At 37.5% G+C, this 25502-nt stretch overlaps 1 protein-coding gene across 5 annotated transcripts in view; it reads left to right on the forward strand.

Annotated features, from left to right (window-relative positions):
- slc2a9l2 (solute carrier family 2 member 9, like 2) overlaps window positions 1-25502 on the forward strand; it is a 118249-nt gene that overhangs the window by 44974 nt on the left and 47773 nt on the right. For all 5 annotated transcript variants that reach the window (XM_066720026.1, XM_066720024.1, XM_066720023.1 and 2 more), the window contains 3 exons: window positions 8223-8355; window positions 10146-10333; window positions 13027-13137. In XM_066720026.1, the coding sequence (XP_066576123.1) occupies window positions 8223-8355; window positions 10146-10333; window positions 13027-13137 (432 nt within the window). The remainder of the gene's footprint in view (window positions 1-8222; window positions 8356-10145; window positions 10334-13026; window positions 13138-25502) is intronic.

The following is a 25502-nucleotide window of genomic DNA, read 5'->3' on the forward strand; positions in this document are numbered from 1 at the left end:
AATAACTGACACAGTTTTGTTCAGTTAGACTGATGCATTTTTCTAATGTCTTCATTAAAAATAATACTCGTACATAATAGGAATATTTGAAAATGTTTCAATGCATACAAAATGGATCATGATCAAGTCACTGGTTTTGTGTCTGATATAGCAGGTTAGCTATGTACAATAAGGCAATTCAATTATTAATTTTGCTCACAATCACAGTCTATTTGACTTAAAGGGATATAGTAGCCCTGTTAGCTCTTAACCGTAATATACGTTCCACACTCTTCTTCAAATACACCTGTTAGAATTATGCATTTATTATACAGTAAAGATCAAACATTTGGGATCATGCACTCACTGTACAGACTGACTAGGGAAAAGCACAGATTTGTTAGTTCTCTGTGTCACTAATATATATTTTCTATCTGAACAGACTTCTTTTTAAAAACACATGATAGACACTGGTGAACCACATGCTCATATTTAAATTTCAGTTTTAAGTGTGTGTATTTATCTATAAGATATAGGCATGACCAGAATACAGCCATTAATTTCCAAGAAACACAGAATAGGATGTAATACATAATCAAACAGGATGTTCCTGGATCCAGCATTACGTTAAGTAAAGGTAGCATAACTGAAAAATCCCCCAAGGCCACCACACTGTTCCCTTTGGCATTTAAATCTGGGCCAGCCCCATGACAGATGCAGTTTGCTAATTCTGAATTATCACAGTGAACGAGCAAAGCTTCTTATGCTTTCAGTTGCCACATCTGGTAAGGGTCTGCAAGAAAACATCCTGAAACTGGCTGCTCGCCTGCTTTTTCAGGGTTGAGAAAACATTGACAGGCTCTTCCACTGGGTAGTTTTGAATTTACATTGTATGTTATGACTGCAAATACAGCAGTGCGTCTAGTTAAGTGAATGTATCTAGTGCCCAAGAGGATTAGAGGGTGTAGCCAGATAATAGGCACATTTAAAAAGTGTAGGTGTATATATTTACAAATAAAACGTTTAATTATTTCTGTACTAAAAGGAGGATAGACTTCTATACAATACAAATAAATCCAGCTACTTGCTCCTTGACTAGTTTGTTTTTCTTTGCAGCTCTTGTTCCGCTACATAATTCATACATAGCGCTTTTCCACCGACATGGTGCCCCTGCTGGTTCGGAGCCGGTGCCTAATCTGGAACCGTTCTACACTTTTCAACCGCAAAAACACTGGTTCCCGGCCGGCATGGAGCCATCTTTTCGGGCACCAAAAACCTGCTGGTCTGGAACCAAGGAACCCGTGACGTCAGGGGCTGGGGGGCGGGGTAAAGTCGTCTCCACAAAAAGTTATTTGCTGGAGTTCAGCCGCCATTTTAAAAATGCTAGCAGAGACGCGAGCAGTGAGGAGTGTTTTGATTAAAAAATCTGCAGCAAACAGTGGTCTGAGAGACACTTTAGTAACAATATGGTCTCACAAGGTCAACTAACTAGTTTGGAGTTGGCAGCAATAAGAAGACGGTGCACCTTCCGTGAAAGAAAAGCCATGTTACAGCGCTATGATGATGAAGAGTTATTGTGCCGATATAGACTGGATGGAAATAGAATATTGTTTGTTACTGAACTGGTCAGAAATGCAGTTCCTTCCACCAGCAGAAATGCAGTGTTACGCCAAATTCAGTACCCCTACCAATCATGTGTCCCTGGTGGGTTTGCGCATCATTCATACATAACATTTTTTCACCCAGAGCGACTTACACAAAATATACACATTTTACAGTAAGAGAAGATAAAATACACAATAGCTTCTGTGCTGATGAGTGCAACTTTATCTACGTATGTATATAGGCTACATCTCGATAACCACAAGTAAGAGTACATGGAATACTTACATCCTAAAAGTGTAACTAATTTAAACACATGAAGAAACACAATTGACATTGTTGTTGCTGCTGTATTTAAACAATCTATTCAGCATGTAGAATTGCACAAACACAATCACTGCCATGCAGAAGCGCTAAACTCACTGTTTCCAGGTGGTGACAATGTATTATTATTATTATTTATTAGCAGACTTACAAACCATAAGAGCATTGTTGTGATGTCTGGCAACAGGGAAAATGCAACAATGAATTGGGACCATCATCACAGACTTCATCAATAAGCAGAATTTCCCATCAAATCATAATGGCATTAATATCACCTGAGATCGTGCGACAGTTTATTGATTTGCCCACCACTGCGTGCAAATATCCCCAAAACAAGCCGCATTCATAGTCAATAGTCATGGCCTATAGTCATGGGTTTTACATTACACAAATTCTATATCCGACTGCTTTTTAAACAACAATAAAAGTAAAAATGCAATACACAAATGAAAGAAAAATATCCATATGAAAGTATATGCGTAACTGTATGCACGATGACGAATGCATGTTAACTTGCTTATTTTATTTAATACAGTAAAAGTGTCTGAAATAGTGAATCGGTGTAAATCACTTAATGAATAAACCCCAGTGTTTCCACCTGTGGACAATTTCCTATGTACAACAGAGGGATAAATAGTGTTAAATGTAAGATGTTTTATATAGGCTGTATTTTATTATTGTGATTATGATTTAAAATTTAGCATTTTAATTCCATGTAGCGTCTTAACGTCCTCGTAATGAAGGAATGAGGGGGAAACACGTATTTTTGTGTGTCAAATTAGTTAGCTTAGCATATTGGTATAATTGTATTTTCGCTTCTGCTTGTCTACATGCAATCCCGCAGTTTTGTGTGTGTGTTTTTGGTTTTGTTTTCTGACAATGTATTTGTGCTGTGTGTAGACGCCCGAATGAGTTGAATTAGGATAGTTAAATAGGGTTTCAAAGCCAGTAGTAAAGCTTGCAAATAGATGGTGATGATTATTATTGTCGTGTGTTTCTCGACTTCTACTCCGTGCTTGGGAACGCCCACATCCAGTGACGTCATATTCGGTTCCCAAACCAATGGAAATGCAGGTCGGTTCGCAAAAAGTTCAGCTGGTTCTCAGGCCGAGCAGCAGCTCCGGCACCAAAAAAGCGCTAACAGTGTCATTCACTAAATAGTTGTAAATTACCAGAACTGCAGTGTAACAGAGGGAAGCCGTACTGTGTGAAAAAATGAAGAGCCCATTAACCTGATTGATTGTATTTAAATTACTCAAACAGGGCACTTGTCTGCAATTAGTTAGTGAGTACAGCAGGTGTACAAAGCATGCATTAAAGGGGCTTACACACAGGATTAGTGATCCTGTCTAAGAGCTGCTGAAGAAACATGTAGCCTACATATGAACAGTGACATTCCCTGCTCATCTGACACATACTAAACAACCCTATATTTCTAAATCCTCCTTCTTCCTCCCAGCTCCCAGTGCAGTATTCAGAATGCCCCCCCAAATTATAACTGACCAATAAACCAAAACAAACACAACCAAACTACCCAGAAACTACCCAGCACCTATAACTATTACATAAAAAATAGTTCTAGACAATTTTGCAGATTAAATAATAAAAAGAAACCAAAATTGCTAACTTTGCAAATCTTAAAGGTTACATTTTCCATTATTAAATCTGACTGACACTGCTGACATAAAGAGTTATGTGAAGTAGTGATGGTCGGCAAGGTTTAGCGATCAAGATTTTTCATAATCAGTAAGACTGATGGGGCTGCATTCATGATCTGCATTCAGGTCTTCATAAGAAAAAAGAAAAAAAAATACGAATATTCTAATAAAAAGATAATATTTAAAGTGAGAGTGAGAGCAGATCTATCCACACTCGAAGCACAAAACATGTAAAATTACAAACAAGTATTATGATTACGTTACCCGTTCCTACAATTTAGATCCCATACACAACTAGGTTTTAAGTAATTGTGGTTTACCTAATTATTGACTAGTACACGAAAAATACTACCTTTCAGTTATGCAGACGGTGATAGTGGGGAGGACTGGCAGACTGCTTCGATTTGAGGATGGTTGCAAAGCTTTCAGGTTTTTGGTGGAGAAGTTCTGGTTCTGGTTCCGTTCAGTCTTCCTGGATTTCGTCTCCTTGGTTTCTTCTCCCAGGTTGTTTCACTCCACTGCAAATTGCTAGTTTTAACTTTCTATTTTCATATGTTTTAGACAAAGTGATTCTAATCTCTTTGCCTCCAAACTTGTGATTGGTCAGGTTTGGGGTAATAAAATTGAAATTCGAATGGAAGCAGTCTGCCATTCCTCTCCCTTGATTCCTTCAGAATGTGTATGTGGGGGTGTGATGGCTTTGAGGAATGTGAAAATGGTTCAAATGTTACCTAGAGTTTCTAACTCTCTATATTGTCAAGTTTTAGTTCTATCAATTATATTTTCAATTCCCTCAAATCATGACCTTACAGTTGGTACCAAACAAGCCAGGTGTTTTTTTACAGTAATGTAACTCAGAGATTTCTTGTAGTTCCAGGGGGGGTTGGTCTGATGCCCATGTCAGTGGAGGATCAATTGGGATGTGTGAATAATACTCTTACCAAATGTTAATGTTGCATTGTATGTGAAATATAAATGATCCAATGATTGTTTTAGCTAATGCTCTTTCTTTTAAGACTAAACTTGGCTTATTCATTTGGTTGTGTGATTTACACTGTTATTCTTCAGAGAAACTGGTGTGTGGTTCATATTATTACAACTCATATTGACATTGAATTCAAAAGGACAATCACTGATTAATGTTCACAACCTAATGAGCTGAAGGTACCCTCTCTCAGGAGGTGTCGGCCTTTTTGATTAACTGCAGTGAGGATGTAGTTGAATTCCACACTCATGGCCAATCAGGTTCCTGTGGAAATCCCTTAGGGAACCTTGTAAATGGCACAGCTTAGACCTTTGTAACAACTGTTTTTATAATTAAAACCCATTATTGCATTTTAATTGAAATGATTACAGGAGAATATTATAATATTATTCTAATAGTTAGTGGTTACAAAATTAGCAACAGCTATTGACATAAACCAACTAGAGAAAATAGAACATTTTTGACTTGATGCAGTGACTGCTGTTTTATGCACAAATTTAACCGTTTATTCTTATAAATACAAAGGCAAATTGCACTATTTGTAGTAGGAATTCCACAGGCATATTCTTTGGCATTTTATTTCCATATAATATTCACCACAGCAAATTTCAAGAGCTGTGAAGCATCCGTAATCTTATAGACAGTCATACATGCATGCTCCAAGTATATGAGTTGGATTTGGTGTTGATTAGGGTCGGGGTTCAGGCTGTTGTTTGGCATTAAAATGGGCCAGCTAAGCTACTGATCTAATATAGTGAAAGCTATCCTTTCTGCACTGCAATTTAGTATCACAGTCCAGAATAAAGAGCAGAAAGGCACACCTGTTCATGGCAGAAGGCACCTCAGTGCAATACAACACCCTCAACAGCACATGGAGTTTGTTCCAGTTTTTTTTACAATATATATACACTGTATATGTACACTATATATTAGATAAGTTCATGGTGACTGGTATATCAATGTTCAGAGCAGGATCTTAATGCCAAGAGGCTGGGTATGAGCTCCAAGAAAACAGTGAGAATGATTGTGAACTTCACTAATTTTTTTTAAGAGGTATATCCAAGGCTCTCAACTGAAGCCAACAAGTATTGGCTGCAAAGGAGCCAGTGTTCCATGTGATTGCATATTTGGCAGTTCTAGAAATCAACTAGCCCAGAAAGGAAAAGCCCAAAGGGAATTAGCAGTGAGTATAACAAAGTGTATTTATGAAGGTCAAATGCAAGGGACCTAGCTATTTATCTTTGGCTCTTGAGTGTAGGGACACATATGTGGAGTCAAACTTTGAAATAGGTTGTTAATTTGGGTCAGGGCTCTTCAACTGTTTGTGCTTGGGGGGCAGATTGTAAAAAAAATAGTTAAGAGTAGGCGGGCCAGAAACTATTTATTTTGAACATTATATGCACCCTAATATTTATTGTATGAAGTAATATTAGTATGTTTGCATAAATTCGTCATATCACAGAACACATCTCAAAAGACAGCACACACGAATATTATTAATTTCTATTATTTTACTTGTGTTAAGCACTTGTATTGCTCATATGACATAATGATCCTCGTAGATTTTAAAGCTAGTATTTTTAAATTAATGTGCAATTAAAAACCGAGGACAAACAAATACAAAAAATACTATCCTTGCATTACAATACCTGATGTCAGTGTGAGTATATTACAGTTTTTTATTATATATATTTTCCCCTTAACAGTGTGGCGTATAGGCTGTAGATACATTTTAATATATATATTTTTTTGACACTGTATATATCGACTTAATCAATTTAAATATATCTAATACTTATTTAAGATAATTAAAATACAAAAGTACTGTGAAGGCTTTTATAACCCTACTTACATATATTAGTTACTGCTATAAATGTATATTAGATTTAGTTTAATGGGTTTGGGACACCTCTTATGCATAAGATAAATAGTTGCCAATGTGTAGGACTTTGAGTAAATGATGTATGTCTTGCCATCACAGTGTAAATGTATTAGCTAAGTGAAAACTACCCTCGGTAAGTTTTAATAATGTTCAGATCATACAATATATCATTATGAAACGCGTTGATTCATTACCATGTGCAACATGGTATATGCATATGTATTTATGCAAATTGATTCGAATGAGTAATGTCTCTTTTTTCATGTCTTAAAATAGAGTAATCCAACCGTCTTTAATTATAATAAAAACATTGCTTGATATTTCAAATGCCCACTTTGCCCGCATTGAAGAGCCAGTATGTTGTTGTGGACTGGTAACTCCTATTAACCAGAGTATATTGAGGAAATAGTACAAATGAACACTTATTTGCTATTATTAGTTTTAAAATAAATGTAATTTGAAAAACAATACTGTACTCCTCAAGTCCCCCTGGAGTATAGTTGACTATTAGTGGTGTCCAAGGAAATTGAAGCCCTGGATTTAGACAAGTACCTGGCAGAGCTATGTAGAAAGGTTGAGGGCTCGAATCTCCTTTGGCAAAAATTGATTTGACACTATAATCCTCAGGGGCATCCTAAGCCACGCATGCAAATTCTACAGAGACCAAGATCAGAAATTGAGGGAACTAACTAAATCCAAAAACCCATTATATTTTTAAACCGTCTCATTAAACATTAAACCTACTTATATATACATGCTTTAGGCTTTATTAAAGCTCAGTTCAGTTATATGTGGTTGATCTTTGGCTAATCATACAATTGTATTACAAATATTGCTCCTTACAATGCTGACTAGTGTGATTTCATTTAGCCTAACATTTATTATGTGCAAATTAGTGGTCTACTGATTTGTTTCTATGGGAATAGAATCTGAAGAGTATAATACACATCAATACAAGAAAGTGTACGTTAATCTGTGCTATTTATTTATTGCATTTAATTGCATAAGATTATTTATAGACTTTGAAACAATCGTTGACAATACATGCAGTGAAACACTGAAATCGAAACGTTTTATAGGTATGCCTGACATGTTACAATTCACTTTCAAAGCTACTGGGAAAGGAACCAGTTTGATCTTTTACATTTTTTTCCTTACGTGCTAAACAGTTCTTTCTTAGATCTTGATTACTTTATTCAGTTGGGAGAAGGATAGAAAGGAAAGCTGACAGATTGTGTCCTCAAGGGACAATGGATGACGAATAATATTTGCACCTTGTGCTTAAGCTTTCCAACACAAAGGAATTGAATCCATTATGAAAATCTCATCAGTTGCCATAACAGGTTGCAGTAATTGAGGAAATGTTGTTGCTCTTGTAACATTGACTTATTTAGTGCTCATGTTTATAAACAAAATTTAAAATGTAAAAAAATGCAAGGTAAAAAGGAAGTCTCATGCTTAACAACAAAACAATTTTTGAAGACTTATAGAATGTATCCAACATATCAACTTGATTGAAAGAAAAGAATGAAAGAGAGAACAAAAGTGAGGAAGAAAGAAAAGGAAAACCAATATTATTAGGTCTGGGTGTGTATGCAGTATGCTGCTGTGACAATGCTGTCCTGTATCTGTTATGGAACTCAACGTTCCACTTCTGCGTGATCATCAGCTGTTAGTAACAGTACTATACATATTATTATACCTACAAATGCTGCCATGTGTAATAAAAAATAATAGTTTCACACAGGCAGGTTTATAACATTTTTGTTTCATGTACCATTTTGTTTTTCAGGAATACCGATGGAATTTCCTCTTTGGCTTTATCATGATCCCCGCCGTGGTGCAGCTCTTCATCCTGCCATTTTTACCTGAAAGCCCTCGTTACTTGCTGATGGAGAAGCACGATGCTGTCAGAGCAGAGAAAGGTAATTATCCAAGTTAATGCCACATCCACAAATCATCTTATTCTGCAATATGAGGTGAATTTAAGTATTCAGCTTAAAGATGTAAAGACTAAGGTGTTATGGTTTGAAGGTTAAGATATACACTCAAGTTTAATTTAGCAATCAATTTAGGTCCATATATTTTGTTCCAGCTTTTGCAGTCAATGACTGCCTGAAGTCTGGAACCCATAGACATCACCAGAGGCTGGGTTTCTTCCCTGGTGATGCTCTGCCAGGCCTGCACTGCCTGACATTTTGCCTTCAGGCAGTCATTGACTACAAAGGATTTGCAACCAAGTATTGAAACTCATAATTGAATTCATGACTATGTTGTCCAATTACTTTTGAGGCCCTATCATTTTGGGGACCACCTATTAAAATGGGTGTAATTCCTACACCGTTCACCTAGTTTGGATGTAACTCCCCTCAAAGTCTACACTTAAAGCACATATTGATTGTTTCCTTTCAAATCCATTGTGGTGGCGTACAGAGCCAACATTATTTTAATATTTATGGACCTAACTGTATATGTTGAGAAGGCTAAGCTCTTGTTTAATGGCAATGAAGTGCAGTGGCAGTTAAGAAGATTACAGTGCAAATAAACCTTTGCATAATTAGTTTCCAAATCCATTCTTTTTTATTTTCAATGAGGTGTATCCCTAGATTTTAAGAGAGATTTAATATTTTGTTGTACCTACTGTAATCTGCAGTTTAATCAAATAAAACCAGTGTTGTTTCTACACTAAAGTCTTGCAGATTAACATTTTCTATATATATTCTACGGGAGACCCTTAATGTATATAATATGTGGCAAATACAGGCTACCAATCTATCAGTTTGCCCTTTTTCTTTAACAATACGCTTGTGTTATTTGTTTTACTTTTCCTTACAATTTAGACTTTGCATTTATGGCATTTGTTTAATTGGAGTTACATGTAAGGCTTTGAATGCACATATATAGCATCTGAACTATGTAGTACCTGAGAACTTTAGGGAATACAAATGTATCATTCAGATTTCTATACAAAAAGACATTAGGAAACCAAGAAAATCTGACTTTTTTGTTTTAAGTATCTGCTGCGAGTAATTAATATTGGCACATGTAATGATTTAAAAATATGTTTACTGCTAACTTCACCCCCAGTCTCCTAATTCAGATTTCAACCTGACTGTCCTATACTGATGAAACAGAAGATAAAACCCACAAGTAAACCAGGCATAGCTGACAGTCCAGCTGCCCCTATTAAATCTGTGAAATCAGTAGGGCCTACAGTGTCAAAAAGAGGATGGATACATTTCCATCTGGTAATACCCAGTTCCACAGGTGGCCATGAAGTACAAGTATCATATCTTACCCAGTTTCTCCCTACTGTCTTCATTGGGCTTTTGAATACTTTATGATTTTGCCTTTTAGGTGTACATTAGTGCATATCACACTGAAATGTATGCTTTTTTGGGTCTATTTATGTTTTTTGTATTACATTGTAATATTGTGTCAATGTATGACTAAGCTTATTTGTCTGCTAAGGCATCTTAAAAAAGTCAATCAACTTAAAATCACATTTTTCAGAACTTCATGACCTGTTCCTTACCATGGATGAATGCCTTTTCATTTACTAAAGCCAAGGACACACTTGCAAATCACTATACTTAATGTACCCTGCATAGTTTTAAAACTATTATCCATCTGTTCGTGATAAAGCAATGTCATCTTCTAAAAGCATCACTAAGCCTCCTTGATTGCTAAGTCATATTTTTACAATTGCTATTAGCTTTTCAGGCTTTCTATGGTAAAGACGATGTTTCAAAGGAACTGGAGGAGGTCCATGCAGAACTGAGGGCCCAAAAGAGTTTACAGCTCATCTCGGTCATGGGCCTATTTCGTAACCACTCTGTTCGATGGCAGATCATCACAGTTATCATTACTATGGCTTGCTACCAACTATGTGGGTTAAATGCTGTAAGTACACATTGTTTGCTAACAACCATAAAAAAAATGAAAACAACCATACACTTAAATGAGAGGTTCTGCAGTTGTGTTCATTAGATAATACTAACAAAGTGCAGTCAGTGTTGCAGTATAGTAGCTGAAGCATGACATAATCAAGTATATTCCCAAATGCATCACCTGTGTCATTATATGAGCTTGAGATGTGCTGTGTGTATAGAGTATCATAGATTGTGTATTCATTGCATCATGCCTAAGCTTTTGATTTTTTTTCTTTCTTCAATTGCAATTTAGTTGTTTTCGTCCAGGTCTCCCTGCCTTGAGTCCAGTCAATAATTTGCAATTATGGCTATGCTACATCATTGGCATTTAAAGCTATATCATCAATATTTTATTTGACCATTCAACACATTAGCATTATGAATTTAGAGAGAAACAAATACATTAATAGCTATAAATAACAAACAAATTAGTTTGGAGTTTAAAATAGTTGTGAGGTAAAGATTTATTGATGTTTCTGATGGAAAACCAAGCAAGTTGGAACTTCTGATTTATGCTAGTTTTGCATTGCTAATCTGTTAATTAACAATCATTACATATTGTAATAACACTTTATAGGAATCAGAATGCTTAAGTTGGATAATTTTACACTGATTGCATATTACCTGGTTTACTTTGGAAGCTATATTGACATTTTGGGGCTGGAGGTCATAAAAATAATTTATAATGTTATGTTGTTTTTTCATACAGTACAATTTACTAATTTAATTTTAACATTTAAAAAAATATTTGTTGATTATGACTAATGTCTCTCACTTTTTTCTACACTTTCTATGATGTAAGGAATTACAGAAATGCCATAGAACAATATCACAATAATTCCTTTACCATTTTAATCTTGATAGAGTTCACAATTAAGGTAAAGTTTCTTAATGTGGTAAAGAAAAAACAGACCCAACCAAATCAGATAGAAATTGCCCTATACAGTAAATTATCTGTGATGTTATGTATGTTGTATTTATGATCTTCAGAAATAGAAAATGTGTTAGTTAAAGCTATTGCCCAAACCTTATGTCTTGTAATCATGAATCATATTTTGACTTCAGTGAATTAAATAAAATTAAAAAGATAACTTTTAATCTTTTTCTTATGTTTAGACTGTTCACAATGAAGACAAACTGATAGAAATTTGTTTCTTATGAAGTAAAACATTCCTTTTATGTTGGGTATTTCTGATCTCAGCAAAAAAATAGAATTTAAAAGCATGTGCTTTACACTACAGTAATCGAACACCATTTCACTATTATTAGCAACCTGCACACGGTTAAATTCAAGAGTTTTTTCTCCTGGGTAGTGAGTCATATGCTTTTACACAAAAGATACAAGGTCAAGTGGGAAAAAGAATTAATGATTAGATGCAAAAATTATTTTATTTTATAAGTTTTCAATGGAACCTTTCTGGGACGGGACATATACACAAGGCCTTTTGGATACCTATTTCAGAAGGCATTGCTGTATTTTCAGAGTCCAGATTTATGTATAGTACTTGCCAACATGTAGTTGGGTTTGTTCAACATTAGTCCCAATGTCCACTGCAGTGCACCTGGAATTAAATGTACTATAACAATAATTAATTAATATTTTTTGTTTGCGGTATTATTTCAACCCCAATTAAAATAAAATCATCAAAGTTTTCAAATTGATAAACTTTTTTTTTTTTTTTTTTTTTTTTTTTTTTGCTGGTTCTCAGGAATTTATATACAACAAGGGAGGACTGCCCCTTAACTTAAATATATACAATCATATATAAAATCAATACACTATAAATGTGTACACTATACACATTTGAAGGATTCAAGCCTGAAAACAGCTGTGTTTTTAAATTGAAAGCAAAGACAGAACTTCACAGTAATTATTCTCAGCGCTTCCAACCCTCATCTAATTAATCCACCGACTGGCTATCCCCTCTTGTATGACTCAAATGTCAGGGACAGATTTAGATGCATGCTAGCCCTTAGTGATAAAGATTTTTTAGCTTTGGCATAGGTATCGCTTGACCTTGGAATATAATGATACTTAATGAATACAAAGATTGAAATTCATATCAGGTTTCCATGATTCTTACAAAAATACTGTTTTGCATTACCATGTGTCAGAATCTTGCTGAAAGCTTATTTTGCCTACATAGAACAATACATCGATATAAATTATAAATTATGCTTTTCATCAGATTTTAAAATATTTTGTCCAACCCATTTTCACTTTGTCTGGAGATATTTGGTATGATTTAGCAATGTGTAATGTTGCAACTCTGTCTTCTCATTATGTCTTACCAGAGAGGCTATAGTGATGTTGTAAATGTCATTACTACTAATAGTTGTGCAGCCAGATGTACAAGCTTTTCTAATCCTATGAAACTGGACAAGAATGAGTACAGATGATATTGGAGAAATCAATTGTTCCTATCTCCTTAATGAACACACAGGGCAACAAGTTTGTCTATACAATTAACGTTCAAAGAACAATGCAACAGTTCTCTACCACCCACACGTGTTGTCTCTGTTTCAAAGTGCAATCTTAAAAAAACAAATTGCGTATGGATTTATGTGTAGTGCCATGACGCACTTGAGTAATGTCTCTTATTTCATATATAATGCTGATGAAGTGGTTTTAAAAGGTTCTTCTTATTATAATTGTTCTTTCAGATATGGTTCTACACCAACAGTATCCTCAAAGAAGCCGGCTTTGCTGATGAACTGATTCCTTACATCACCTTGAGCACTGGAGGCATTGAGACCTTGTCTGCTATTTGCTCTGTAAGTGCACTCGTTTTCAGAAGCACATTAAAACATTCTTCTTATCCGTTTTCTTTTCTTTGTCCATTTTCACAAAGTAAAAGTAAAATCTTGAACCCACTGATCTGTAGGTTAATTTTCAAAATTTCTACTACCATGTCATGCCCTGATGTTTTCACACTCCAGTATATTCTCGAATGTCCTTGTCATTACTGACCCTTTTGATCCTCTGAGCTGCTTTAATAATAATTAGTTAACTGTTGAATGTTCCTGGAGGTTGACATAATACACACAATCCAGTTATCCGTTAGCACAGTATAAGGAACACATTTTTGGTTTGTAGTGTAACTGTAGCAGATCCACATTTCAAAATTAAGTCTATAAATTTGTATTAGTCTATCTCTAATTGTGTGAATTTATATATCTGAAGGACTGTACTTTTATAAATATTGGAAATGATATCCACAAACTTTTGCAGAATGTATCCCTTTTCATTTTGTTACAAAAGTCCCTGTACTTATTAATTGTTCTTTGCCATCTTTGGAAAACATAATGTTTACTTTATCCTAAAGTTCTATCTTCCTAATTTAAACTTTTACATTTGAAGTAATCTACTTATCTTTATTCACACCAAGTGGTTCTTCTCATGCTTTTTTAATAAGACCTGCTATATCAGTCCCAGTTAAGCCTGAGCTTTCTGTATCTATTTTGTACCATTTATAGAGCATGCATAATTTATAGTTGGTAAAGCTGTTACTGCTACTTGTTATTTCATATTTTAATAAATATTAAACGGAGTACTAAATATTGTATGAATTTGTTCTCAGTTTTGCCCGTTAATGCCAAGCTAGACTATTGGATCTGAATAATCAGCTGATTCAGTCAAATATCGACTTCTTGCTAAGTGACTCATCACAAAGCTTAGTTGATATAAAATCACAGAATTGTTAAAGACGTGCATTGCAAGTAATTCCTTGTGCATTAATATGTTGTTCCTCCAGCACAGGACAGTTTTTAATACTGTGAAACCAGAGTCATTGACGGACTATTTATAGTGTAAATACAGCTATATCTATCAATCTGTCGACTCTTGCTGTCTGCCTATCGTGGGGTTTGTCAGGAGTGTGAGGGGTGTGTCAGGAGTTTTTCCCCAGTGCTTTTTTCTTCTGTTCTCTTTTCATGTTCATTACTTCTGTGTTGGTGTGGGTGTTACAACAGTTTATTTTCTGATTGGGGTTGTGCTGGCTAGCTGACTTTAGACAGCGATCGCTATGGCTAGACTAGGTGGGAGAAACAGAGTTTTGGTAACCTGACTCTGTGTCACGGCATTCAATGATGGTGTTGGCGCTCACAGTCCTGGCTCAGAAAGTTACTATTTCCAATGTACTGCTTTATATTAAAAATAAAGGGTTGATCAGAGCACTGACTCGACACGGGCAGATTATGTCTGATATTACCATGATGCCGTTGGGGTATAAAACTCCTAAGCTGAAACATGTTGTCCTTTTTGAGTGAGTGGATGGCTGTGACCATATAGTGTTCACTACTTTGGATCTCACGAAATGTTTTGTTTGCGGTCGTTAGGGTCATATTGCAAAGAATCCAGCGGCAGGATGAAGAGAGCATCCTCTACATTGCAAATAGTTGGGCAGTACTGGCAGAGACAGGTTCTGCTGAAGGAAGCGGGGACAGTGTGGAGGGGAACAGAAATCCGTGTTAACAGCTTATGAATTGGTGGACATATGGCGAGTAGCACATAATGATTACCGGCCATACACGTGGGCTAAAGGGAATGCGGGGAGGGTCTCCATGGCCAGGTTAAACACCAACTAAATGTTTCAGTTTCTCCAAAGCTTTATCCTACTGGTCTTTCTGATCATAGTATGGTTTCAGTAGAAGTGATTATTCCTTACTCATGGGCTCAGTCACCTCACTGGCATCTCAACACCAAACTTTTACACAATACTCATTTCTTTGGAGAAGGCAAAAACATACATTTCCATCCCTGAGTGGTGAAACATGGGTAAAATTCAAATAAAACTGCTCTGTCAGCAGTACACTAAAAACATTACGGAGAGTACTAGTGTAGACATGAAATGACTGAAGGCAGATATTTATGAGTTCCACAGACCTCTGGAGTCTGATTACAGCAATACACTGTTTGAGGATCTTACACTGAAGTCAGTGAAGGCTCAATAGTTCCTCATGGACCTGCCTGTGGTTCCCAAGGTGGAGAAACAGCCACTTGGAGGAGATCTGTGGACTGTGTTTACTGAGAGTGTGTGAGACTGTGAACTGCTTCAGAGTTGGTGGCATGCAGTGCATACTTTAATGCCCAAGAAAGGGGACCTGTGTAATATCAAGAACTGGCGCCCAATATTTCTCCTGTGCCTGGATTATAAGATTCTGTCTAAGGCCAATGTGTTGGACTGTGATAGGCTGCTGTTTAGTGGAGATGGGAAAATTAAATCTAGCTGTTTTACCTGTGTTTTATCAGCTTTATCACTCTTTTTAAAGTACAATGTGACTTTGGTTATTTTTGGTTGTGGGGGCTTTTAGAACAGCCACTGGTCTATAATTGGACTCTGGATCTTATTGATGTTTTTGGCCAAAGTCAATCCTCTAATACATGTGGACAGGTGGCTAAGGTGGAAGACCCCTGCTGTCCTAGCCACTGAGTTAGGTTTGAGGTCATTGAGGGTCAATGGTGTGTTTTTAGTGCAACTGCATTCTGCTTTGTCTGGAGAGGTCTTAATACTGCTGAACGTTTTTTTCAGGGGCAGCTGACCTGCAGCCAGAGCTCCCAGTGTTGGCATTACAAGTCAAAAGGGAAGTTGCTGCTGGTCAGGGACAGCTACAATGTCCAGTTTATGGGTTTAGATAAGAGAGCTTTATTGCTTGTGTTAATATTAGGCATTACAATGACATTAGAGACTTCCTGACGCTCACTGGCCTGAACAGTTAGGTGTGGAGCTTTCTCTCACTCCTGCCTGGCATGGCCTATTTAGACCACCACTGCAGAAGAGATTGATTAGACCTGCAGTGGAGAGTTCTTCACACCATTGTTGCTACAAACACATTTGTGTATCGTCCTGCTAGCTGTTGTTTGCTGGGCTTGATGTCCTGCTTATTTTCAGGTTAAAGCACTGTAAGAATAAGATGCACACAGTTCAGCTTGCCAACTTCCTCCTGGGCCAGGCCAACACAGCCATTGTCTAGAGCTTATTATAGGTGATGCTGGGCTGATGTTCAGAGTGCTGGTGGCCTCTAGAATCGGACTGGAGTTCATATTATAAACTGGTCCACCAACTGGACATGTTCCTCATGGTGTGTGGGTTGGGGGAAGTGCTATGTGGGGTTGAGGAAGGTCACCTGAAGATTAATTTCTGAGCCATTTTTCTTTTGTTGGTGTTTTTAAGTGTGTGTGGGTTTTTTCAAGGTGTGTGTGGGTTTAATATTTAAAAACAAGTAACCAATCCCACCTCTCTTTGAAATCTTTCATTGTTAGCATATCTTTTTGAGTTCCTGGTTTATATGATTTGGTGTATCTGAACTGTTACAAAATACTGTATTAAGTTAAATTTATTTCTTTATTTTAAGTTACTAAATTACATTTCTTTTAATAAGAACACTACTACATACTATCATACTATAAATACTACTTATATTTAGATTTCTGGATGCTGAGGTCGTCATGTAAAATGATCGGCATGGTTTCACACAGCCGAGAGACAAGACCTAACATTGAGTTTTCAGGGGAGCTAAATAACTGTAATTTACGAGAGAGTGAGAATTGTACAACTTTTGCTCTAGACCAGACCTTCCACTTATGCTCTTGCAAAATTCTAAAATTTCCATTTATAGTGACTTCCAGGATAGATAGAATGGTTGGAACATTTTGCATTGAATTGCAGTATAAATGACTATAATTTCTTTTGATTCCATATTTATCAAAATATGAATGTACATCAAGTGGGAAGTAGCCATCAATAGGTTTGTTGTGTGTGTGTTTACACAATCCACTTCTCTTTTGTAGTTTTGTAAGAAATAATAAAACGGTAGTTAGTAGAAGACCCAGCAGAAATGTTGGTAGTAAAGGGAAGTGAAGAGAAAGCTCAGAGGAAAAAAGTAAATTCCAAAAATAGTTTATTGCTCTGGGGAAAAACATCAACTGGAACAACGATAGATCCTGTGAGTCAGATGGGGAGGACAAAATAATATGTTACTCTATTTTTGCTTCTGTTCATAACAAACCTAAAAAATAGAATCAATACTAATCACAAATTAAAAAATATTAAACAACATAAAACCAAAACAAAAATAAAATTAAAATCCTAACCTCCTTTATATACCCCAACACCTGACTCCTTCTTTCTTAGAAGATCCAATGTTATTCTTCCATAATATCAGTACTTATTTAACTATTTACAAAACATTCAAACACAATAGCAAACATTCATATTGCATTCAAACATAACAGATCATTACACTTTATTTGTTATTATGTATAGCCTAGGCTACAGTACTCTTCAGGATATTAATACTGTTTTCAGGGGGGGGGGGTTTCTGCGCACTGCCGTAGGATCAGATTGTGTCTGTCTATTCAGTCGGTGAGAGCTCCCTCTATGAGGTCGCAGTAATCCTACCGCTGGCGGATGTTTAGCACCTGGTGCCAAGACGGCGGTCAAGACCCAATTAATTGCCCCATCGGGGTCATATTGCAATTTCTACAGGAGCTGTTGGACCAGGGCAAGTCCCTGTCCACGCTCAAAGTGTATCTGGCAGCCATCTCCACATGTCATGTCCGGATTGATGCCGAGCCTCCTGGGTCTCATTTCCTGGCTGTGCAGTTTCTAAAGGGAGCTCAATGGCTACGGCCTCCTCGAACCCTTTCACTGCCCGCATGGCACCTTGATGTAGTGCTGGACACACTTTCCCAAGTCCCATTTGAGCCACTGAACTCAGCTGAGCTGAAGATGGTTGCGCTATTCGACAGGTGTCAACTGCTCCTGTGTTTCCACGTGTGGCGCGTGAGCCAGCTCCTGCACCCTGTGATGTATATAGTTTGTTTGTCACAACACGGTCAAGCTGGTGTGGCCTTGCTTCTAGCTATGCTAGTAGGGCTGGCGGCCACTGCTTCTGTGGTTGTGTGGGAAATGCATGAAAAGTTTCCTGCACCCTGCAATGTATATACATTAGTTTGTGTAGACATTATAGAGCTGGTTCAGCCTCGCTCCTAGCTGTGCTAGTGGAGCAAGTGGCCACCACACCGATGTCCCACATGTGGCGCATGAGCAGGCTCCTGCGCTCCGTGGTGTATATAGTTTGTTTGTTCGAAATCTAATTGTCAGCACAATGGAGCTCTTCCAATCTGTATTATTCAGTTGAGTTGGATGCTCCTGTGCTGCGCCCTGACAGCATGAAGGTCTTGCTGTCATGCGATATGTACATATTGTATATTGTTGTTCAGCTTGGCTATGTATTCTGTTGTTTTTCATTGGGTCTGTGGCCCCGCTCCTATTGGATCAGAGGTCCACTGCCATGATATTGCACGGAGGCCGCACAAGTTGCTTGATTGCCCGCGCCAGACATTGTGCAAGTAGATTCGGCCTTGCTCCTAGCTGCACTAGTAGAGCAGCCGGCCTTGCTATTGTAAGCAGAGGGCGTAAGAGTTAACCTCTGTAGCCTTGCTTTGTATATGCTGATTCTAGACAGTTCCCGGTAAGAGCGTGACTACGGTCCTCACTCCTGGGTGGCTCAGGTGCGGCCCTATGTGGATCCTGATGTTACTGTCTGGAGTTGTGTTACCGAGGCCCCTAGTGGTACACCTCGGGGCAGGCTCCCTTATCAGCTCGCTGCCTCTGTTACAGACTGCTACAGTAACCCCTCCCCCTTGAGCAGTGCTTCCTTTTTCAGATAACGATAGGTTGCGTATGCAACCCTGGTTATCTGAAAAAGGAAGCACTGCCCAAGGGTTGCAAGGTCATGTGGGAGTCCTAGCTCCTGGCAAAAGAGGAAGAACCTGCACTGATGTCACGTTTTATGGAACAGGAAGTGGGAAGGGACCTGTTCTGAGTGACGAGCGCAGGGGCCAATGGCAGCTTTGATAGAGTGACGTTTCGATCAGGTTCCTACGGCAGTGTGCAGAAACCCCTCCCCCAACCTATCGCAACCTATCGATTTTATTTTGTTCCTGTAGAAAAGACGTTACACATTCACTAAGTGCTTGCACTCACTCAATGTCTCTGTATGCCCCCAGCTTCCCTATAAACAGAATAAACCACTGATATCTAATTCGGCTCTATATTAATCTCCCCTAAGACAAAATATGTCAAACTAACACAAACATCACTTTGCTTTTTCCCCACAAACAATGATTTTCCTTAACTCCAGTTTATTTCTTTATTCATTGAAACTCTCATGAGAAAGTTCTCGTTATAATTAATGGAGTTCTCAGTCCGTCACTCCAAAATACTTAAGGGAGAATTTCTGGCAATTAAGAAGCTTTAGAGCTGATTATGACATTTCCTCAAACTCTAATGAATTCAAGATCCTAGCATGAAAGCAGAACTTTCCTTTATAACATCCATTCTCACATGTTTGCTTCTATTAAAGTCAGTGTCTGGCTTCAGGTGCTTGATTTCTTTTTATAAAAAGCTGTTTTCAGCATAGGCTCTGTGGATCATCTATCGTCATGGGAACGGTCTAGAGGGGAGGAAAAATACTCTCATGTTCAATGCAATGGCAGGAAAAATGTCTTTCAATCTATTTACCAACATTTAGACTGTGCAGCATATGAAAAGGTATCACCTGTAAGATCAGGCACTGAAATGTCTAAACGGCAGAAATTCAGTATGTTATCATCATACAATTGTACAGTGAAATGGAGTGAAATAACCTGTATCACTTGATCTTCAAGGTGTGCTGTGGTATAATCAACAAGTAAAGAGAAACATAATCTGTAATTGTCAAACCCTGGACAAGAAGACCTAAAAAGCTCTCTATCATGAAGGATACTATTTTCATGTATGACAAGGATGGAATTCACATCAGAACCTGTAGAAGTCTTCTTAATTGAATATTTTTTAAATACAATTTATTTACAGTTATTAATTGTGGAAAATGACTTTGCTAAACACTACCTCAGCTTAGTGTTTTACACATTTCATATCTTCAATTTGAAGGAAAAAAACCACTGGTATCACTGTTACAGATTGATTTTGGTTTTCAGTTCTAATGTAAATGAATCACTATGTTAGGAGTGTTTTACTGACTACTGAACAAGAAAATTACAGAGGCTGTTTTCTCTCTTTATTAAACAATCATTGGAGAAGAAAATGTGGTTGAATTTATCTACACTTACAGAGGGCAACAATGTTTTATTTATTTACATTTTCTCTGAATTTCAGGGATTTACATTCAATAAATGAATCTTGGAACATTGAGTAAATAAATACAGAATAGGCAAACCAGTTTATTTATTCAGAGATGTCAATAATTCTTCATCTATTCAATTGCAATTTAAGCAGTGAAACAGAGGGAAATTGTTTAAAGTGTAGCCCAGATAATACTGTATATACACTCACCTAAAGGATTATTAGGAACACCATACTAATACTGTGTTTGACCCCCTTTCGCCTTCAGAACTGCCTTAATTCTACGTGGCATTGATTCAACAAGGTGCTGAAAGCATTCTTTAGAAATGTTGGCCCATATTGATAGGATAGCATCTTGCAGTTGATGGAGATTTGTGGGATGCACATCTAGGGCACGAAGCTCCCGTTCCACCACATCCCAAAGATGCTCTATTGAGTTGAGATCTGGTGACTGTGGGGGCCAGTTTAGTACAGTGAACACATTGTCATGTTCAAGAAACCAATTTGAAATGATTCGACCTTTGTGACATGGTGCATTATCCTGCTGGAAGTAGCCATCAGAGGATGGGTACATGGTGGTCATAAAGGGATGGACATGGTCAGAAACAATGCTCAGGTAGGCCGTGGCATTTAAACGATGCCCAATTGGCACTAAGGTGCCTAAAGTGTGCCAAGAAAACATCCCCCACACCATTACACCACCACCACCAGCCTGCACAGTGGTAACAAGGCATGATGGATCCATGTTCTCATTCTGTTTACGCCAAATTCTGACTCTACCATCTGAATGTCTCAACAGAAATCGAGACTCATCAGACCAGGCAACATTTTTCCAGTCTTCAACTGTCCAATTTTGGTGAGCTTGTGCAAATTGTAGCCTCTTTTTCCTATTTGTAGTGGAGATGAGTGGTACCCGGTGGGGTCTTCTGCTGTTGTAGCCCATCCGCCTCAAGGTTGTACGTGTTGTGGCTTCACAAATGCTTTGCTGCATACCTCGGTTGTAACGAGTGGTTATTTCAGTCAAAGTTGCTCTTCTATCAGCTTGAATCAGTCGGCCCATTCTCCTCTGACCTCTAGCATCAACAAGGTATTTTCGCCCACAGGACTGCCGCATACTGGATGTTTTTCCCTTTTCACACCATTCTTTGTAAACCCTAGAAATGGTTGTGCGTGAAAATCCCAGTAACTGAGCAGATTGTGAAATACTCAGACCGGCCCGTCTGGCACCAACAACCATGCCATGCTCAAAATTGCTTAAATCACCTTTCTTTCCCATTCAGACATTCAGTTTGGAGTTCAGGAGATTGTCTTGACCAGGACCACACCCCTAAATGCATTGAAGCAACTGCCATGTGATTGGTTGGTTAGATAATTGCATTAATGAGAAAATGAACAGGTGTTCCTAATAATCCTTTAGGTGAGTGTATATTTTTATAATCTTATTGTATAGTCCAAGCAGCAAAATTATCCGTCTATTTGGCAACATGGTATTTTAAAGTTTAGTACCAAGCATCTTCCTGAAATAACATTTGTGATTGAAATACCAGAAAAGGAAGGGTTAAATAAAGTGAGAGTGTCAGTTTTATACTCAGAAGCACTTTTTAACAAACTTTAGCACATATTTAAAAACTTTTAAAAAGCACAAGAAACTAAAAAAACAAAGCAATGTGAAACAGCTAAAGGGCAAACATGGAAGTATCTTGGATAATGAACAAGATGTGGCAAATGTTCTAAACGAGTATTTCACAAAAGAAAAAACAGATAACATGCCACAGGTTAACAGCCAGTCCAGTCAAATCCTAAGAGAGATCAGGATAAATGAGGAGGAGGTACTAAAGGGACTAGCAGAATTAAAAACAAATACATCACCTGGGACAGATGGTGTATTTCCAACAGTACTTAAAGAAATGAGGGACATTATGTATAGGCTGCTAACTCAAATATTCCAAATGACACTTAGAACACTTAGAACTGACTGGAAGATGGCAAATGTCATACCAATCCACAAGAAAGGGGACAAAACTGAGCCAGGAAATTACAGACCAATCAGTCTCACCTGCATCACCTGTAAAATCTTGGAAAAAATGATTAGACAGAAAATAGAGCAGCATTTTAATGAAACCATATCCTTGGAGATAGTCAACATGGGTTTAGACGAGGCAGATTATGTCTTACTAATTTATTAGAATTTTTTTAACATGCAACTGCAGCTGTAGATCATGTGAAAGCATATGATATGATATACTTAGATTTTCAACAAAGACTGATCCTCAAATTGGAAGCTGTAGGCATTCAGGGTAATGTAAGTAGATGGATTATCAACTGGTTGATGTATATGAAACAGAGGGTGTCGATTAGAGGAGTCGCTTCTAACTGGAGTGAGGTTGTTAGTGGAGTTCCACAGGGATCAGTACTAGGGCCTTTGCTTTTTCTAATCTATATTAATGATCTGGACTCTGGGATAGTTAGCAAACTTGTCAAATTTGCAGATGATACTAAAATAGGTGGCTCAGCAGATACAATCTCTGCATCACAGGCTATTCAAAGGGACTTACATAATATTCAGGTGTGGTATTACATGCAGGTAACAAAAATGTCCACAATAATTATACTATGGTAGGAATAGAACTAGATGAAGTACCGCATGAGAGACCTAGGAGTCTATGTGGACTTATCACTTTCCCCATCCAATGTGGGTGAAGCAATAAAAAAGGCAAACACAATGTTAGGTTATATTGTCAAAAGTGTAGAATTGAGAACAAGGGCAGTGATGTTCAGACTGTACAATGCACTAGTTAGAGCTCATCTGGATACTGTGTACAGTTCTGGGCTCCACACTTCAAGAAAGATATCGCTGCTCTAGAGGCAGTTCAGAGGAGAGCAACCAGACTTATTCCAGGTCTGAAGGGAAAGTCCTACTGAGAGACTGTGGAACTGAACCTTTTCACCCTGGAACAGAGGAGACTACGTGGGGACTTGATTTAAGTCTTCAAAATCATGAAAGGCATTGACCACATCAAACCAGAGGAGCTTTTCCAGATCAGCAGGGACACAAATGGAAATTGGGCTTCAAGGCATTCAAAAGGGGAAACAGGAGACACTTCTTCAAACAGAAAGATGTTGCCACAATCTGGAACAAACTCCCCAGCGATGTGGTTGAAGCTGAAATGTGGGAACATTTAAAAATAGACTGGATAGGATCTTTAGATCACTTAGTTATTAATGGACACTAATCGAGCACGATCGATCGAATGGCCTCCTCTCATTTGTAAACTTTCTTATGTTCTTAATGTGAATATTTTGAAGAATCTAATACACGGCCAGTATATTCCAATTTGACAGAAAGAAGACTAGACCTGAAATCAGTAGAAATACATACGCTATAATTTTCCCATCCCTGCTGTAGTCTAGAGCTTCACAATCGATAAAATGTATCATGCATGTATGAGAGGATGTGATGCACATGACACAGCCATGACATTAAACCTGAGAAGCCTTGTTCATTCCATTTCTACAGCTGGACCAATTCAAAACTGAAAACTTTGACCTACCTGTGAATCACAAAGGAAATTGATAAACAGAGAGCCCTGCCGGACTTCAGCCTATCATTAAAATGTCCATTAATGCTGTATGTGATTAATTTCAATCAGACATCTCTCTTAAAATATGTGACCTCCAGCTTGCCTCCCCACTAAAATAACCCCTCCTATTTGCAAAAGAATGTAAGAACAAATGCATGCTAGGCCAACCTTCTGCTGAATGGAATGGAAAAACAAAAAATGTGATTCGTTGGTAGATCTAAGTTTTGATTTTGGTCTAGGACTAGGAGTTATACTTTGTTGCAGATATATTAAAATAAATAATGATATTTTGAAAAACCCTGATATACGGAACTAGTCTACTTTGATTTTAATCAGTATTTGGGAAAACGAGCAACCGTTATTTTATTTCATGTTAATTTAGTGGCAAATGACAATTTAGATTATCCAGCACAGATGGTGTTTAAATAAACTAGTCAAAATGTTATCTACCCTAAATAGATAGAAGGTGCCCGTGCACCTCTTTTAAATTAAAATTAATTGTAATTTTTCAAGGAAGAAAAATGCATCATGCCATTTTCTGTGTTGTGTAACAGGTATTGTATAATTTATAGTTGACATTTCGATTATTTTAGTGAGATTAGAAACTTGTTTGCCGCACTGCTACTGCTGTTAATTGGATTGGGAAAGTCTCCTTGTCCCAGAGCAGATTCAAGAAAATAGCATCCTCTCAGTATCTGCCCCAGGGATGAGAAGGAAATACATTATGATCTTCTATAATCGTCATTAACTGGAGGGGGCTATGTAATTGGTAAGAACAAAATGAAGGGTTTGTTTATGTATTTATATTTATTTATTTATTTTAGATCCGTGGGCTGAGGTGGTGATATTTTATACTGCATACTGTTTGCAAAGCTGCTACAGTGACTGTTAATCATAATCTGAAAATATAAGAAATAGGATTATGAGGGGGGAAATTATACAGCCTTAATTTTATATATATTTATATATATACAGTGAGGGAAAAAAGTATTTGATCCCCTGCTGATTTTGTACATTTTATGTAAGATATGATCAGTCTATAATTTTAATGGTAGGTGTATTTCAACAGTGAGAGACAGAATAACAACACAAAAATCCAGAAAAATGCATTTCAAAAAAGTTATAAATTAATTTGCATGTTAATGAGGGAAATAAGTATTTGACCCCTTCGACTTAGTACTTGGTGGCAAAACCCTTGTTGGCAATCACAGAGGTCAGACGTTTCTTGTAGTTGGCCACCAGTTTTGCACACATCTCAGGAGGGATTTTGTCCCACTCCTCTTTGCAGATCCTCTCCAAGTCATTAAGGTTTCGAGGCTGACGTTTGGCAACTCGAACCTTCAGCTCCCTCCACAGATTTTCTATGGGATTAAGGTCTGGAGACTGGCTAGGCCACTCCAGGACCTTAATGTGATTCTTCTTGAGCCAC

The sequence above is a fragment of the Amia ocellicauda genome, chromosome 13 (genome assembly GCF_036373705.1).
Source record: "Amia ocellicauda isolate fAmiCal2 chromosome 13, fAmiCal2.hap1, whole genome shotgun sequence".
Classification (NCBI taxonomy): domain Eukaryota; kingdom Metazoa; phylum Chordata; class Actinopteri; order Amiiformes; family Amiidae; genus Amia; species Amia ocellicauda.